Source organism: Polyodon spathula, chromosome 29 (genome assembly GCF_017654505.1).
Source record: "Polyodon spathula isolate WHYD16114869_AA chromosome 29, ASM1765450v1, whole genome shotgun sequence".
NCBI lineage: Eukaryota > Metazoa > Chordata > Actinopteri > Acipenseriformes > Polyodontidae > Polyodon > Polyodon spathula.
In genome coordinates, this window is record NC_054562.1 from 8,235,568 (window position 1) to 8,252,467 (window position 16,900).

A 16,900-nucleotide genomic window follows, 5' to 3' on the forward strand; every position below is an offset into this window, starting at 1 on the left:
ACCTTAGGGGTGAAGTTGACGCTGGCCCCTCTGTTGAGCAGTAGCTGAGCCACATTCAGATTCTCATAATGAGCTGCGATGTGTAGGGGGGTGAAGCCAGTCTGAGGAAAGAGAGGAGAGAGAGAGAGAGAGAGAGAGAGAGAAGAGAGAGAGGAGAGAACAGGAGAGAGAGAGAGAGAGAGGGGGGAGAAAGAGGGAGAGAACAGGAGGGAGGGGGAGAGAGAGATAGAGAGGGGGAAGGGAGGAGGAGATGACAGTAAGAATGGGAGGGGGAGAGTGAGAGAGAGAGAGAGAGCGAGAGAGGGGAGGGGAGGAGGAGAGGACAGAGTGAGAAAGAGAGGGGGAGAGAACGTGAGGGAGGATGGAGATGAAAGAAGAAAGAAAGGTGCAATTTACATTTCTTGTATTCAATATAAGGCCAAATCTGTCATTTTTTGTCAAATTGCACCTTCCTATATAGAATTTTAAAGTTGCATGCTTTGTGTGCTACAGCCTATACTTTGAATACATCTCCCCTGTAATCTTGGTGAATATCCTTGCAGTGCAGTGAACCTTACCCTTTAATAATATGTGCAGCTGTTGGTATAACGTTACACAAAATCAAACTGAAAAAGACATTGGGGCACACTGAGCACACTGCCTCTGCAAACCTGTGCTGTCATGTACCTCCAAGTTTGGGTTACAAATACTGGCTTCATTACACGCTGTCTATATATACCTCCAAACTGTAATTCTGCATTGACCTGTTCATCACAGGGTGCAGAGTCTGAGGGACACTTTCCTACATTATTCCAAGCCCATTCTAACAGGATCAGATTCTGCAAAAAAAAAAACTCTGCTTAGAGTCAGTGGAGCACAGCAACTCTGAAAGCAGGCAGTGGGAAGGAATCTCTCCAGACTCCTTGCTCACAGCTCTCTTCCTGGGATGGAGCGATGTTTGGGTTCCTACCTTGGAGAGCACGTCTGCATTGGGGTCGTTCTGCAGCAGCACTGCAGCGGTGCGCGTGTCATCGTTGCGAGCGGCTATGTGGAGCGCTGGCAGCCGCACCTTGCCCTTCGTCCCGTAGTTAATGAGCAGAGCCACCACGTTCTCGTGGCCCTGCTGCAGAGCCACGGCCAGCGGGGTGAAGCCGTCCTGCCAGGACCCAGACAGAGGAGACAGTAAACACGGGGGACAGGCATGGGGACAGGGGGACGCAAACGGTCTCCACACACCCTAGTGTTAGAGTCCGCTCTCTCGCTTTTATTTGTCCTTTTCTTTTCCTGTCTTCTTTTTCTTTCTTTCCCTACCTTCCATCTCTTCTCCATCCTTCGTCTTTCGTTCTTTCCCTTCCTTTCTCATTCCTCCCTCCACTTTCGCATGCTCTTCCTTCCTCCTCTTTACTCTTTCTCCTTGTCCACTCATCCCTTCCCTCCTCTCTCTAGAGACACACACACACACACACGCGCACACAGCAGTGTGGAGGGGGGCATGTCTCACCTCGGTCGCTATGTTCTGATTGGCTCCGTTCTCCAGTAGGAACTTGACCACCTCCAGGTGATTCTCCTGTGCAGCCATGTAGAGGGGTGTGAATCCCTTCTGAAACAGAGCAAGAGGGAGTCTGTTACACTGGCACTGGCACTGGCACTGGGGTGGATGAGCAGAGGGAGTCTGTTACACTGGCACTGGCACTGGCACTGGGGGGGATGAGCAGAGGGAGTCTGTTACACTGGCACTGGCACTGGGGTGGATGAGCAGAGGGAGTGTGTTACACTGGCACTGGCACTGGGGTGGATGAGCAGAGGGAGTCTGTTACACTGGCACTGGCACTGGGGTGGATGAGCAGAGGGAGTCTGTTACACTGGCACTGGCACTGGGGGTGGATGAGCAGAGGGAGTCTGTTACACTGGCACTGGCACTGGCACTGGGGTGGATGAGCAGAGGGAGTCTGTTACACTGGCACTGGCACTGGGGTGGGATGAGCAGAGGGAGTCTGTTACACTGGCACTGGCACTGGGGTGGATGAGCAGAGGGAGTCTGTTACACTGGCACTGGCACTGGGGTGGATGAGCAGAGGGAGTCTGTTACACTGGCACTGGCACTGGGGTGGATGAGCAGAGGGAGTCTGTTACACTGGCACTGGGGTGGATGAGCAGAGGGAGTCTGTTACACTGGCACTGGCACTGGCACTGGGGTGGATGAGCAGAGGGAGTCTGTTACACTGGCACTGGCACTGGGGTGGATGAGCAGAGGGAGTCTGTTACACTGGCACTGGCACTGGGGTGGATGAGCAGAGGGAGTCTGTTACACTGGCACTGGCACTGGGGTGGATGAGCAGAGGGAGTCTGTTACACTGGCACTGGCACTGGGGTGGATGAGCAGAGGGAGTCTGTTACACTGGCACTGGCACTGGGGTGGATGAGCAGAGGGAGTCTGTTACACTGGCACTGGCACTGGCACTGGGGTGGATGAGGAGAGGGAGTCTGTTACACTGGCACTGGCACTGGGGTGGATGAGCAGAGGGAGTCTGTTACACTGGCACTGGCACTGGGGTAGATATATAAGCCCCGGGTCTGTCTCTGAGTACAAGCGCTCCCTTGGCGTGGCGGCGGAGATGATTATAAATAGGCTTTACTACACTAATCAGCATGGCAGGTGATGACAGCTCAGAAATACCAAAGTAACTGCAGCGAATTCAATGACAGACGTTTGGACTCAACAGTGAGGGGCAGGCCAGGGGCACACTTTGGGATCATTTCGAGCTGCTGCTGTAGATCTTCTAAGGAGGTGAGTAAACAGGATCAGATCATCCCTACCTGGGACTGTGCGTTCACGTTGCCCCCGTAGTTGGTCAGTTCGGTGACCACTTGCTCCTGCCCAGCCAGCGCTGCTATGTGGAGGGCAGTGTTCCCTTTCTGCGGGAGACAGATGCCACACCATTAACCCCGTCGGCTGAGCCATCCCATGATAAAAGCACAACAAAGTAATGCAAGTAATGCAAAACCCCATCCCCACCCCCCCTCTCCTCCCTGGACCCTCCCCAAACCCTCCCCACCCCCCCTGGGGGGGGAGAGGACCCTCCTCCCGTAGGCCCTCCCCCACCCCCCCTCTCTCCCGGCCCCTCCAGTATCCCTCCTCCAGGCGAAGCAGCTCCCTCCCTCCTCCCCGGCCCCTCTCACTCTCCCCTCACCTTGGTGGTGGTCTCCAGTGTGATTCCGTTGTGCAGCAGCTCCTGCACCATCTTGACGTGCCCCTCCTTGGAAGCCAAGTGCAGCCCGTTGAGCCCATTCTGGGGAGAGGAGCGAGAGGAGAGCAGACTTCAAACCAGACCAGACCAGACCAGCTTGAGCACAGGCACGCGCCCTGCCCCAGGCAGACACGCAGACACGCGCCAGTCAGTAAAGAGTCAAAGACGGAGTTGGGTTTCTCTTGGTTTGTCTCAAGGTGACCCCCCTCTGCTCTTTGAATGCAGCCCAGCGCTCTCTCTCTCCCTCTCTCTCCCTCTCTCTCTCCTAATCGATGAGGGTGAAAGGTGCCTTGTTCTTGTCATCATTACTTGTACAGTGCAATCAATCCCTGCCATCAGCCTGGCAGCCAGCGGGCACATCACTCACCCACACAGCCAAGAGCGCCAGGCTGCAACTGCAACCTGCACTGCACAGCACTCCCTCAATAAAAGATCTTCACAGCCAGTGCACACAGCAAGAGGCAGACAGACAGAGGCACTATAGTGCAATGTACAATGCAGAGAGACAGTGGCACTGCAATGACAATGCAGAGAGACAGGAGCACTGCAATGGCAATGCAGAGAGACAGGGGCACTGCAATGGCAATGCAGACAGACAGGGGCACTGCAATGGCAATGCAGAGAGACAGGGCACTGCAATGCAATGCAGACAGACAGGGGCACTGCAATGGCAATGCAGAGAGACAGGGCACTGCAATGCAATGGTTATGTACTGAGTCATGGGATTGCAGCCCCCAGTGTGTCACACAGTCAGGATAATTGGGGACACAGTAACTCTAGAAGGTCTCCGGGGTTTTAGAGCAGTCATGCAGGCATTGTCCTGTGTATTGCACAGCTGTTCAGAATACAGCAGGCAGTTCAATCATTGAACACCACTGTAAACCCAGCTGAGCTACAGCAACCAAAGATCTACATTATAACACAAAACGGAAGGTCTATGATGTGCTGGGTCTGTGCTGTGCTGTGCTGTGTCTGGTCTGGTCTGTGCTGTGCTGTGTGCTGTGCGCTGTGCGCTGTGCTGTGCTGTGCTGTGTCTGGTCTGGTCTGTGCTGTGTGCTGTGCTGTGCTGGGCTCTGCTGGGCTCTGCTGTGCTGTGCTGTGCTGTGCTGTGCTGTGCTGTTTGGTCTAACAGAGGTGTGTGTTTGTTTTGAAGGTATCATATCCTTGCAGAGCCCTTCTTCCTGGAAGCCAGGCTTGAACACTCAATCTGCTAAACTGTGCCTCCTGGACAGATTGATTTCACAGCAGCCTCTGCAGGGTCATTGAATACTCGCAGCTCAAGGAGAAACACACATTCTGCCTCCCTCCTGATCAATACACGACACCAGCCTGACTGCATCACAGCTCTACCCAGATCAACCTGTACTGCATCACAGCTCTACCCAGATCAACCTGTACTGCATTACAGCTCTACCCAGATCAACCACTACTGCATCACAGCTCTACCCAGATCAACCACTACTGCATCACAGCTCTACCCAGATCAACCACTACTGCATCACAGCTCTACCCAGATCAACCACTATTGCATCACAGCTCTACCCAGATCAACCACTACTGCATCACAGCTCTACCCAGATCAACCACTACTGCATCACAGCTCTACCCAGATCAACCACTACTGCATCACACCTCTACCCAGATCAACCACTACTGCATCACAGCTCTACCCAGATCAACTCTGTCTCTAATGCCCTGCCTATGTTATACACTAGGGGGCAGTGTGTCCGATTGTCACTGATTGTCTTACACACTAGAGCAGGGTTCCCAACCCTGGTCCTAGGGACCCCCTGTGTCTGCAGATTTTCATATCAACTACTTAACTAGACCCTTAACTGAACTGATAAATTTGCTAAATTAAGCCTTTTTAATTGTTTTCAGCTCTTACACAGTTGCAGAGTTCAAGCTACTTCTAAATTGTCACAGCCAACTTGAAATGTGAAGAGATCAGCTCTCTTGGGGTTTCCTGTCCCGTGTCTGGAGCAGATAGAAGATCAGCCCCTTTTCTGTGTTCTGTGTTGTTCTCTGAGATACAAGAGCTAGAAGGGTCGCTTTTGAACCTCCCGCTGCTGCAAGTAGGCACCTAATGCTGGTGATGTATCTGCCTGCTAAGAGTTCTTCAGGGTGACACACTGGGGTGATGATGGGATCACAGTCACAGGGTGGATGGGGCCAGCCGGATGGTGGCGAGGGTGAAGTGATGATGGCGAGGCGATGGCACGTTCCAGCCTCCAGGATTAAGAATACGAGCCCTGTGGGACAGGTCTGACCTCATATATCCCTCCTTGAGCATTACAGGACATGTGAGGTTGGACCTTTCTCACAGGACTGATATTCCACAGCCAACAGGAGACCACACTCTACCATCCCCCAGCCCTGAGCAGGAGCTGGGTAGCCTGGGGAAGAGAGAGGGTCAGGACGGTGAGGGGAGAGAGGAGAGGGGAGAGGGGAGGATGAAAGAGTTGCTGGCTGCTTAGCTGGGAGATGAAGGATTATTTAGAAGATAGACAGACTGAAATTACATACAGGACACTAGATAGACAGTTAGAGAAAGACAGATACTGCTGATGGCAAGAAAGAAAGCGAAAAAGCATTGATAGCGGGACAGACAGACAGACAGACACAGGAGTGCTGCCTGTGTGTTTTTCTTGCAGTTTCTTCTCTCTTCCTTCCAGACTCTCTTGTGGTTTGTTGTCAAGCACTGAACCTGCACTGCACCACTTCTCCTGAAGGGGGCGTCGCAAACAGCAGCTCAAGCGGTAGATCCTGACTGACCGGTTACAATCAAGACTGCCCTCCCTGGGTTCCCTGCAAGTATAGAAAGTGGTTGAAATTGCACACGAAGCATGTCCGCGGCTGTGCCTGTGACCGCGTCAGACTCCCAGTGTCTGCAGAGCCCAGTCAGAGACTTCAAATCGAGCTTTTCAAAGAAGTAGGACCAATCGCGTGCCCCTTCCGGCAGCTCGTGTGATTTTCTGAGATTGGATTGAATAAATGGCAGTGAAAAGCAATCATTCATTTCAATACAATTCACAGCGTTTGCTGGGGCACTGTCCCATGGTCATGTTCAGTGTTTTTCCCCCCTGCAGAGTTCCACAGTCCCGTCCAGGGTTTCCACTCTCAAAGACGCTCCAGATGTGAGGACTCAAGCTGCCTCCACAGCAGTAGAGGAGGCTCAAAGTGACATCTTCAGACTAGAGCAGCTCAGGTGGCAAGACAGACTCTTTACACAGGAAACCCCTGTGCAATACAAACTCGCACTGTAAGCATCCCACACAGAGATGTTCCCTCAAACCCAACTGGGATCCCAATGTAACCCCAGGGGGCTTCCCCAGCACCATTAGCAGATCACAGCAGTATTGATTGTAAGATGTGCTGATCGTCGTATGCTTTTCACTTATGAAAAAACTAAAAATGACTTGGAATGGATTTCGGTTTTGTTTTGATGAGTCAGAGTCAATGAGCTCTGGAAATAGGAGACTCACATAATCCCACATCTCACTTTCTCCTGCCAGTAAACTACAGCAATCACCAGCAGCAGATCTGAGGGTGTACACGCGCTGCGTTAACCCTATAGACCGGCGGGGCTGGAAGGTTGACAGACCCCCTCCCTGGTCCTGTGTGTTTATTATTGATAGCCGGTGATAGGGAGGGGTCCTGTTCACTACCTGTCTCCCCCCCACCCATGTGCCTGGCTCAATTCCAACATCTACAGCTGTGCTCAGTGATAACACAGTGTCTGTGCCAGCAGCTCAAACCTCAGAATCAACCGGTTCATAGAAATAACTACTAATGTTTCAATGCAACTCTTATATACCCTGAAGAACCCCCAGCTAGCACTGCCACAGCGGACCACAGCATTGCCACCAATGGCAACACAATGGAATCAAAAAACAAATAGTGCACAGAACACCGGTCCTGATCGGGTAGAGCTCTGTCTGTCTGAGACTGAAACCAGGGTACTGCAATGAGGCAGTGTATGCAAATATGAACATGTGACACTAACAATAAGAACATGTGACACTAGCAATATGAACATGTGACAGTAACAATAAGAACATGTGACACTAGCAATATGAACATGTGACACTAACACTATGAAAATTCTCCCACTATGGTACTGTTCTTCCAATGGTAGCATCATGCCTTTATACAGAACTACTGCCAGAGAAGATCTGTTGTAACCACTGGGTCACACTGCAGCTTAAAACTTCAGGGTCAAAAGTAACACATTTGGCTTTCATTCCCTTACCTTGGGAAGTGACTGGTGGTTTGTAATGGATTACTTTGGGAAGTGATCAGTGGTTTGTAATGGATTACTTTGAGAAGTGACTGGTGGTTTGTAATGGATTACTTTGGGAAGTGATCAGTGGTTTGTAATGGATTACTTTGAGAAGTGACTGGTGGTTTGTAATGGATTACTTTGGGAAGTGATTGGTGGTTTGTAATGGATTACTTTGGGAAGTTACTGGTGGTTTGTAATAGATTACTTTGGGAAGTGATCAGTGGTTTGATGGATTGATAGAGTGATAGAGTGGACAGATTGAGAGAGTGATGGATTCGTGGACTGATGGATTGAGAGTGATTGATTCATGGAGTGATGGATTGAGAGAGTGACTGATGGACTGCTGCTCAGCTCTGGTCTGCAGTGAGGGCATCTCCTCTCACCTGATTGGCTGAGTTGATGTCCACTCCATTCTTGATGTGTTCGAGAGCCTTGTCCAGATTCCCTGAGCGGGCAGCACGGAGTAAACTTGTAGAAGCATCAGCCTGGACAGGGAGGGTCAAGAGTCAATACACAGGGTCAATACACAGAGTCAATACACAGAGTCAATACACAGGGTCAATACACAGAGTCACACACAGTGTCAATACACAGAGTCAATACACAAGGTCACACACAGAGTCAATACACAGAGTTAATACACAGAGTCAATACACAGGGTTAATATACAGAGTCAAGACGCAGGGTTAATACACAGAGTCAATACACAGAGTCACACACACAGTCACACACACAGTCAATACACAGACTTTATGAAGCAAAATGAGTTCATTCATTCGGGTGAGGCTAAGCGTTTGTCCAGAGCTGTACTCAGCCCATGCCCGCGCTGCACTGAAACTCAGCCCGCAGTAGCTGAGGGGTCCAGTTGAGTCCGAGCAGAGCTGCTGCGGCTGCCAGACCCTGGGTTCCCACGGAGAGATGGTTACAAACTGGCCTGACACCACCTCGACTCCAGGATGTGAACCCCACTGCCCCTCTCCAAACTCCCTTCACCCTCCAGGTTACTCACAGAGTGCAGGGGGGCAGCAGTGCCCTTTCGTAGCGCCATGGCCCCTCAATTCGGATTGTAACCCGAGCCCTCAATCAAAGCCTCCCTCAGTTTTAGAAAGACGCTCGCTCTGTCAGTGTGTCCCACTACAAATACAGAGGAGGGCTAAAAATACAGCCAGAGGGGGAGAGGGGAGACCCTTCTCCATTTTAGGAGTTCAACACAGGACAACCCTCACAACAACTTCCATATAAAAAACTGACAACGCTATTACGGGATCTTTAGATGATACCTGACTGCCACAGGATTTCATTACATGAGAACGGACTGGAATCAAACACATGCTGGCTAAAGATTGCTCTATCAGTTGGATCCATAAATAACGAACACCACAAAACCTATATAAGAAAATGAACTAGTTTTGAATAGCCCAGGGATGTTGTCATCTGGGATGGATGTGTCAATGCAGAATGACTGGGGATGGTGGTGGGGTGGGGGGGTTGTTTGTTACCCTGTTTTACCCCACTCAAACTCCGCAGCTTGCTTATCACGGCACCCCACACGAGTTCAATCCAGCAGCGGCAATCCCAAACGTTCTGCGTTTCATCCCAGCTACAGGCTCCTGCCTGCAATGGTGTTTGACTGCCAGCCCTGTGTGCTCCTCCCAGGCTGCCCAGCACCTCTCAGACAGGCAGAGTGCCGTTACAAAGCGATCAAAGAGTCATGTTCCTCGGCCCCCATTAGAAAGGCTGGGGAACGCGTCCAAGTGAGATAGCGGCTTGCCGGGCTGAATCAGCGGTCTGGGCGCAGGCAGCCACTATTTTCACAGGATTATCAGCTTGCAAACAAAGGCTGGTTTATTACCCTTGAACTCCAGAGTCTGTGCCACTTGGCAGCTGAGGGAAGCAGGGATGAAGCTTTGTCCTTCATCTTTATTCTCTGCTGCCCTACACCTCAGCTCCCCCTCTTGCTTTCTTTCCCTCCTGTCACACCTCCCACCCTCTCTCTCCTGCTAGTGTCTTCTCTCACCCATCCTCTCTCTCTCCTCACCCTCCTTCCCTTATCTTCCCCTTTCTAACCTCTTCCTCACTGTTTTTCCCCCACTCTTTCTCCTCTCACCCTCCGCCCCTCCTGTTGGTTGACACAAACCCCCCTCTACACCACTTTCTTACTCCAAGCCCTCTTTATTTAGGACAGTATGCCAGCTTGCCCTGGGGGCACTCATTTAACAATTGGCACAGGGATGATCCTACACTTGCCAACAGCTCTCCGTCCACCCACATAGCTGAAGGTAGCTATAGCAACCGCTGCAGGACTTGCACAATCCATGCAAAATGTTGAGAAACGTGACATTTATTTCATTAAGCTAGCTTCACTATAAATACCAATTACACTATACCATCAACCACTACAGCACACTGCCTCCCTCCCAGTCCCTCAGCTCTAACCACTACACCACACTGCCTCCCTCCCAGTCCCTCAGCTCTAACCACTACAGCACACTGCCTCCCTCCCAGTCCCTCGGCTCTAACCACTACACCACACTGCCTCCCTCCCAGTCCCTCGGCTCTAACCACTACACCACACTGCCTCCCTCCCAGTCCCTCGGCTCTAACCACTACACCACACTGCCTCCCTCCCAGTCCCTCAGCTCTAACCACTACACCACACTGCCTCCCTCCCAGTCTCTCAGCTCTAACCACTACACCACACTGCCTCCCTCCCAGTCTCTCAGCTCTAACCACTACACCACACTGCCTCCCTCCCAGTCCCTCTGCTCTAACCACTACACCACACTGCCTCCCTCCCAGTCCCTCAGCTCTAACCACTACACCACACTGCCTCCCTCCCAGTCCCTCAGCTCTAACCACTACACCACACTGCCTCCCTCCCAGTCTCTCAGCTCTAACCACTACACCACACTGCCTCCCTCCCAGTCCCTCAGCTCTAACCACTACACCACACTGCCTCCCTCCCAGTCCCTCAGCTCTAACCACTACACCACACTGCCTCCCTCCCAGTCCCTCAGCTCTAACCACTACACCACACTGCCTCCCTCCCAGTCCCTCTGCTCTAACCACTACACCACACTGCCTCCCTCCCAGTCTCTCTGCTCTAACCACTACACCACACTGCCTCCCTCCCAGTCTCTCTGCTCTAACCACTACACCACTGCCTCCCTCCCAGTCTCTCTGCTCTAACCACTACACCACACTGCCTCCCTCCCAGTCCCTCTGCTCTAACCACTACACCACACTGCCTCCCTCCCAGTCCCTCTGCTCTAACCACTACAGCACAGCTTTAGCCCTGTCTGTCCTGGGAATGCACCGCAGCGTCCAGCAGGTGGCAGTATAGCTGGGAGGCGGAACTCATTCAGAGACGCAGAAAGCTTTCTCTCTTTCCTCGGGTCTGCAGAAGCAATGGCTGAGTCAGCCAGGCTGAATGAAAGGGCACATTCATGGGCGACGGGGATCAAGCGGGGCGCGGGCAGCACGCTGCCCACCAGCTTCCAAGCTGGAGCTGGACTGACACACAGCACTGTACCATTCCTTATGAGGATCACTTTACATTGAGTCTTTAATTACTGTGTATTTGCATGCACTTACACGTAACTCAAATGATATTATGCACAGTTTCAATGTACACCTTTTTGCACAATTGACTCAGAAAAGGGTTAGGGTTAGGGATAGGATTATATTGTGCAAAAACATTAGGTACATTGTAACCATGCATAACAGCATTGTGCCCTGCTGGATTGCAAAGACACACTGGAAGCTAGTCTCACTGGGCATGTTATTCCCCAGTGCATGGACCCATACTTGTGGTATAAACAAGGACAGACACTGGTGCTACATTTCAGGACTGGTTATATTCGTATGGAAAGTTCAGAGTACACAGTATATCTGGGATATAATGAATTTGTTATTTTTCCATCGTGGGACGGTTCCTGCAGGGTGTTTTTGGAAGGAGGGTATCAGGCTGCAGACACAGGCAGGGGTGCGGTTTTTGGGAGTTAGTATTTCCTTATCTGGGGGCACGCAGACAGACCCCACCTTGTAACCAAACCACATGCTGAGAAAACACACACACACACACACACACACGCACGCACACACACACACACGCACGCACACACACACACACACACACACACACACACTCGCACACACACACACACACTCGCACACATACACACGCACCACACACATTCACATGCACACACACAGACCCACGCGCACACACACACACACACATACACATGCACCACACACACACACACACACACACACACACACACACACACACACACACACACACACATACACACGCACCACACACATTCACATGCACACACACACACACACTGCTGATAACACCCCATTCAGTTTGCTGGCACAGCGATGGTGATTGTGACAGCTTCAATCAATCATGGTGTTTCTCTTCACGGCTGGCTGCCAGGCTCTGATGGAGAGGCTGGTATGAAAGCAGCCAGTGTTTCCGTGCCGTTCTCACTACTACCCCCTCCACTCTCCGTCTCTCAGCACAGACCACAGCCCTGCTCTTTACACTGTCCTCCCTCACTTCCCAAACCACGACAGTATCAATGCAGACAGACAGACAGGCAGGCAGATAGACAACAGTGCCCCTGACTCTCTGCATTGCCATTGCAGTGCCCCTGTCTCTCTGCATTGCCTCTGCTGAATGTTTGGGTTTATTTTGTTATAGGTGTGTGTGTGAATCCACTGAGCTTCCTAGAGAGAGAGAGAGAGAGAGAGAGAGAGAGAGAGAGAGAGAGAGAGAGAGAGAGAGAGAGAGAGAGAGAGAGAGAGAGAGAGAGAGAGAGAGAGAGAGCTCCTGCTTGTAAATAAGCAGTCCTGGACTCTGCACTGTTCTAAGTGTGAGCGCTGGGTTATTGACTGCAGCCAGTGATGTGATGGTAATGGAGAAAGCTGCATTCAATGAAATGAAAATCAACACAAAAAAAATCAATCTGCTGCTGAGTGAAGCAGCAAAAATAATTGAATATGAATAATACAAAGTGAGACCCACTTTACTTAACACTCTGGTGTATACTGCAGATTCGCTCGCTTAAAACCGATAATGACCCCTTCAGTGGCATTGCAGACAGACAGACAGACAGACAGGCAGACAGGCAGGCAGGCAGGCAGGCAGGCAGACAGTGGCAATGCAGACAGACAGAGAGACAGAGAGACAGACAGTGGCAAAGCAGACAGACAGAGAGACAGAGAGACAGACAGTGGCAATGCAGACAGACAGAGAGACAGAGAGACAGACAGTGGCAATGCAGACAGACAGACAGAGAGACAGACAGTGGCAATGCAGACAGACAGAGAGACAGACAGTGGCAATGCAGACAGACAGACAGAGAGACAGACAGACAGACAGACAGACAGACAGTGGCACTGCAGACAGACAGACAGACAGACAGTGGCACTGCAATGGTTCTTTACTGTCTAAGGGACAATTGTAGCACAGGGGCAGCTTCAACGGGAAAAGGCTGTACCTAACTGGAGAGAGTCATGAGCAAAACATCTTTTTTTTATTTTTTAAATGACACTGAAGTGGGAGCATGGCTTCTTACAGAACACTGTGAGTGATTCCTCTGAAGTGTGATATTGTAACAGCTTGCATTAATCACTCTGAAGGTGGCTTTCCTAATTAAATCCAATTAAGGGTACAGGTTGGAGGTTTGAGCAGAGTTGCTGTTTAATCTCCCCGTGCTGTAATTAATCTTGTCCTGTCAAAGGCTGCTGTGACGCAGGCATTGCATAAATTGGTATATATATATATATTGTAGCCAAAGCTGTGGGGACAGCAGAACGGTTTTATTTTGGACATGGGGACATCATAATAGAACTAGTGTGGAGCAGACAATTAAGGAGACAGTTTTTCAACCTCAACCTGTATTTTGTAATAATGAAGCCGGCAGTAGAGACAGCAGCCTGCAGCAGTTTCACATACACACACAAGCCTCTGATGGATAGCAGCTTTCAGGTCAGATAGGAAAGGGCTTCATACACCGACAGGAACAGTGAAGACTCAGCACTCTGCTGTTTTAATGGGATCCAGAAGAAGAGAGTCCCAAACAAACACTGTGCAATAACCCCAAGGTCAGTGAGGTACACTGGAGCCCCAATCAAACACTGTGCAATAACCCCGAGGTCAGTGAGGTACACTGGAGCCCCAATCAAACACTGTGCAATAACCCCGAGGTCAGTGAGGTACACTGGAGCCCCAATCAAACACTGTGCAATAACCCCGAGGTCAGTGAGGTACACTGGAGCCCCAATCAAACACTGTGCAATAACCCCGAGGTCAGTGAGGTACACTGGAGCCCCAATCAAACACTGTGCAATAACCCCGAGGTCAGTGAGGTACACTGGAGCCCCAATCAAACACTGTGCAATAACCCCGAGGTCAGTGAGGTACACTGGAGCCCCAATCAAACACTGTGCAATAACCCAGAGGTCAGTGAGGTACACTGGAGCCCCAATCAAACACTGTGCAATAACCCCGAGGTCAGTGAGGTACACTGGAGCCCCAATCAAACACTTCAACAACATGACTAGGTAACCCATTCCACCCCCTCACCACTCTCTGTGTGAAGAAGCGTCTCCTTCAGCAACATGACTAGGTAACCCATTCCATCCCCTCACCACTCTCTGTGTGAAGAAGCGTCTCCTTCAGCAACATGACTAGGTAACCCATTCCATCCCCTCACCACTGTCTCTGTGTGAAGAAGAGTCTCCTTCAGCAACATGACTAGGTAACCCATTCCATCCCCTCACCACTGTCTCTGTGTGAAGAAGAGTCTCCTTCAGCAACATGACTAGGTAACCCATTCCATCCCCTCACCACTGTCTCTGTGTGAAGAAGAGTCTCCTTCAGCAACATGACTAGGTAACCCATTCCATCCCCTCACCACTGTCTCTGTGTGAAGAAGAGTCTCCTTCAGCAACATGACTAGGTAACCCATTCCATCCCCTCACCACTGTCTCTGTGTGAAGAAGAGTCTCCTTCAGCAACATGACTAGGTAACCCATTCCACCCCCTCACCACTGTCTCTGTGTGAAGAAGAGTCTCCTTCAGCAACATGACTAGGTAACCCATTCCATCCCCTCCCCACTGTCTCTGTGTGAAGAAGAGTTAGTAAATACTGCTTCTTCACACAGTAAACTTTAACAGCCAAAGTGTAAATGAAACAATGGAGCTGCATCTCCTGGTAACGTCTGCAATGCTGTGACCAGCGCAAACACTGGCCCTACTGCAGGCAGCATGCTGACATCCCCACGGTAACCAGGCGCTGTACTCCAAGGTTACATCATAGCCTGGAATTCCAAACTCTCAAATATACCCAAGAATTCTAATACAAGTCTAGCCTACTGAATTCCGTGGGGTTAGAAGTGTTTACAACACCATAGACCTACACGACAAGCCTGTGTTTTAAAATCATCGCATCTCATCGCAGTGTATTCTGGCAGCATTCGTACACAAGGTGTAAGTGTGTTTTTTGCACTGGAACCTCGTACCCATCACCTGTAAGCCGCCTTGGATAAAGGAGCCTGCCAAATAAACTAAACTAATATCCTGGAAATCTGCCATAGCTCGATACTACCCACAATGTACCTGCAGAAACACTGGGCAGAGGAAGCCTCAATATTATTGGATGGTAGCCCCAACTGGATACTTTGTTAGTTTGTCGTTTTCAGACTTGATTTTCAGGCTAAGGCTGCAGGATATTTTTTGGTGACTTTACACTACGCATCACAATTATATGAGAACGTCCGAGTTTCCAACAGCGTTCGCTCAGAAGCGAGTTTGGAGTGGAAGTTTACATCACAGTACACTCTACGCAAGAATGCCAACTCTTGAATTGCACGAGGGCACGCAGTCTGGTGCTGTGCCACACAGGGCAATCTCAAATGACATCACATACTCTGGGGAGCAAAACACCACCAGAAGCGAAAAAGCGACTGTATTGCTTTAGTTTGTTCAACAAAATGGAAATCTGCTGTACTTACTCCCCGAGTGAAGATTTGAGCTGGCATTCCTTCTCTCCTGCTTATCCCAGGTTTTTAATCCCCCCCTGATGCTTTGTGGTCAGCGGCTCTCGTCCCCTGTGGTAGCAGAGAATGAGCCAGGCAGTGTTTTTTTACACACTCGCCCGCTCGCTCGCAGACTCCACTGCAAACGCAGTCTAATCTGGTGTAGCGGGCTTGGCTGGCAGACTATCTTTTAAGAAACGCAGCTCCTATCGAATGATGCACATTGCAGAGGCGGGGCGCTGCCAGAGTCTGAAATTAGGCCCCCCGCCTCTCCCATCTCCACATGCACCAAACAAAATAATTACAGCAGCAGCCACTTGACTAGCAGACGCAAACCTAACTGCGGGGCTCCTCTCTGAACTATTTAAAGAGCTGGAAACAGTGACAAAGGCAACAGGGGGGGTTTCAGCAGGCACAGTCTCTTCATAGGGGCACGGGCATTCACTCCTTGAAGAGCCCCTTTCATGTGGCCCTTCTTTCTGCCCTGATGCCGTGCCAGTCACTATGCCTGTGCCACACCAAGTCTAGAACAGGACAGAATAGTTTGATTCAGACCCATTGACGCATGCTGTGTAGAAGACTATAGATCACTCAGTGGGTATTGCAGGCCTGGGTTTGAATAGCTGGCGATTATAGAGAGAGACAGGGAGCTGAGCCAACATTCAGACTCCCAGGAGATGGGCATTGGGATTTTGTTTCTAGAAAACCTTTTTTTTTAAGTCAGTTGATCAATCATTTGATGCTCATCTATTCTGTACTACTGTGAGTCTTTGTGTTGTAAGGAACCGGACAAGTTAGGTTGGCATCCTCAAATCTCAGCGACTCTGTGTCTCTAATGTTTCAAAGCCTCATGTTATTATCATCTACGAAGGGTGTACTGTCAAATATCCAGGCCTCTCCTTTTAAAGCCAGCCGCGGCCAAAAACCCCAAAAAAGCGCCTCTACTGACACACGTTGACAGAACTGTGTCTGCTGTGTGAATCTAGACCGCGTGTCTGGCTAACAGTTAACCTCATTGGCTCCAGTGTCTTGGCAATGCATTACTGCCTGGGGCAGCGGTAAGGATTCAGATCTCAAAAGCTTACAGATCTGTTTATTGACCTGCCAGCCACAGCTGCAACAGCTTGGGGTTATTTATTCCCAGCCCAGTCCCTAGGGTTGTGAGAACAGGGAACCGACTTAGATAGTTCATGAGCTTTGCGAATCGGAGCAATTCTGAGTGCAGTTGCTCAAATACAGATTAGATAAGTGATGTCACCTGTTCTGAAACGCGCCACTCCTCATCAGAATTTTCACAACATCTCGTTTCTGTTGCCTCATTCAGGCACGACTA

At 50.5% G+C, this 16,900-nt stretch overlaps 1 protein-coding gene across 1 annotated transcript in view; it reads right to left on the reverse strand.

The window, feature by feature from the left end:
* The window catches only part of LOC121302186 (ankyrin-1-like), a 50,324-nt gene extending 34,583 nt beyond the window's left edge, over window positions 1-15,741 (reverse strand). The window contains exons 1-7 of the mRNA XM_041232003.1: window positions 15,544-15,741; window positions 7,896-7,997; window positions 3,171-3,269; window positions 2,797-2,895; window positions 1,481-1,579; window positions 950-1,135; window positions 3-101 (exon numbers count right to left, since the gene is read on the reverse strand). Coding sequence (XP_041087937.1) covers window positions 3-101; window positions 950-1,135; window positions 1,481-1,579; window positions 2,797-2,895; window positions 3,171-3,269; window positions 7,896-7,997; window positions 15,544-15,570 — 711 coding nt within the window. The 5' untranslated portion in view covers window positions 15,571-15,741. The remainder of the gene's footprint in view (window positions 1-2; window positions 102-949; window positions 1,136-1,480; window positions 1,580-2,796; window positions 2,896-3,170; window positions 3,270-7,895; window positions 7,998-15,543) is intronic.
* Between the last annotated feature and the right edge of the window lie 1,159 nt (window positions 15,742-16,900).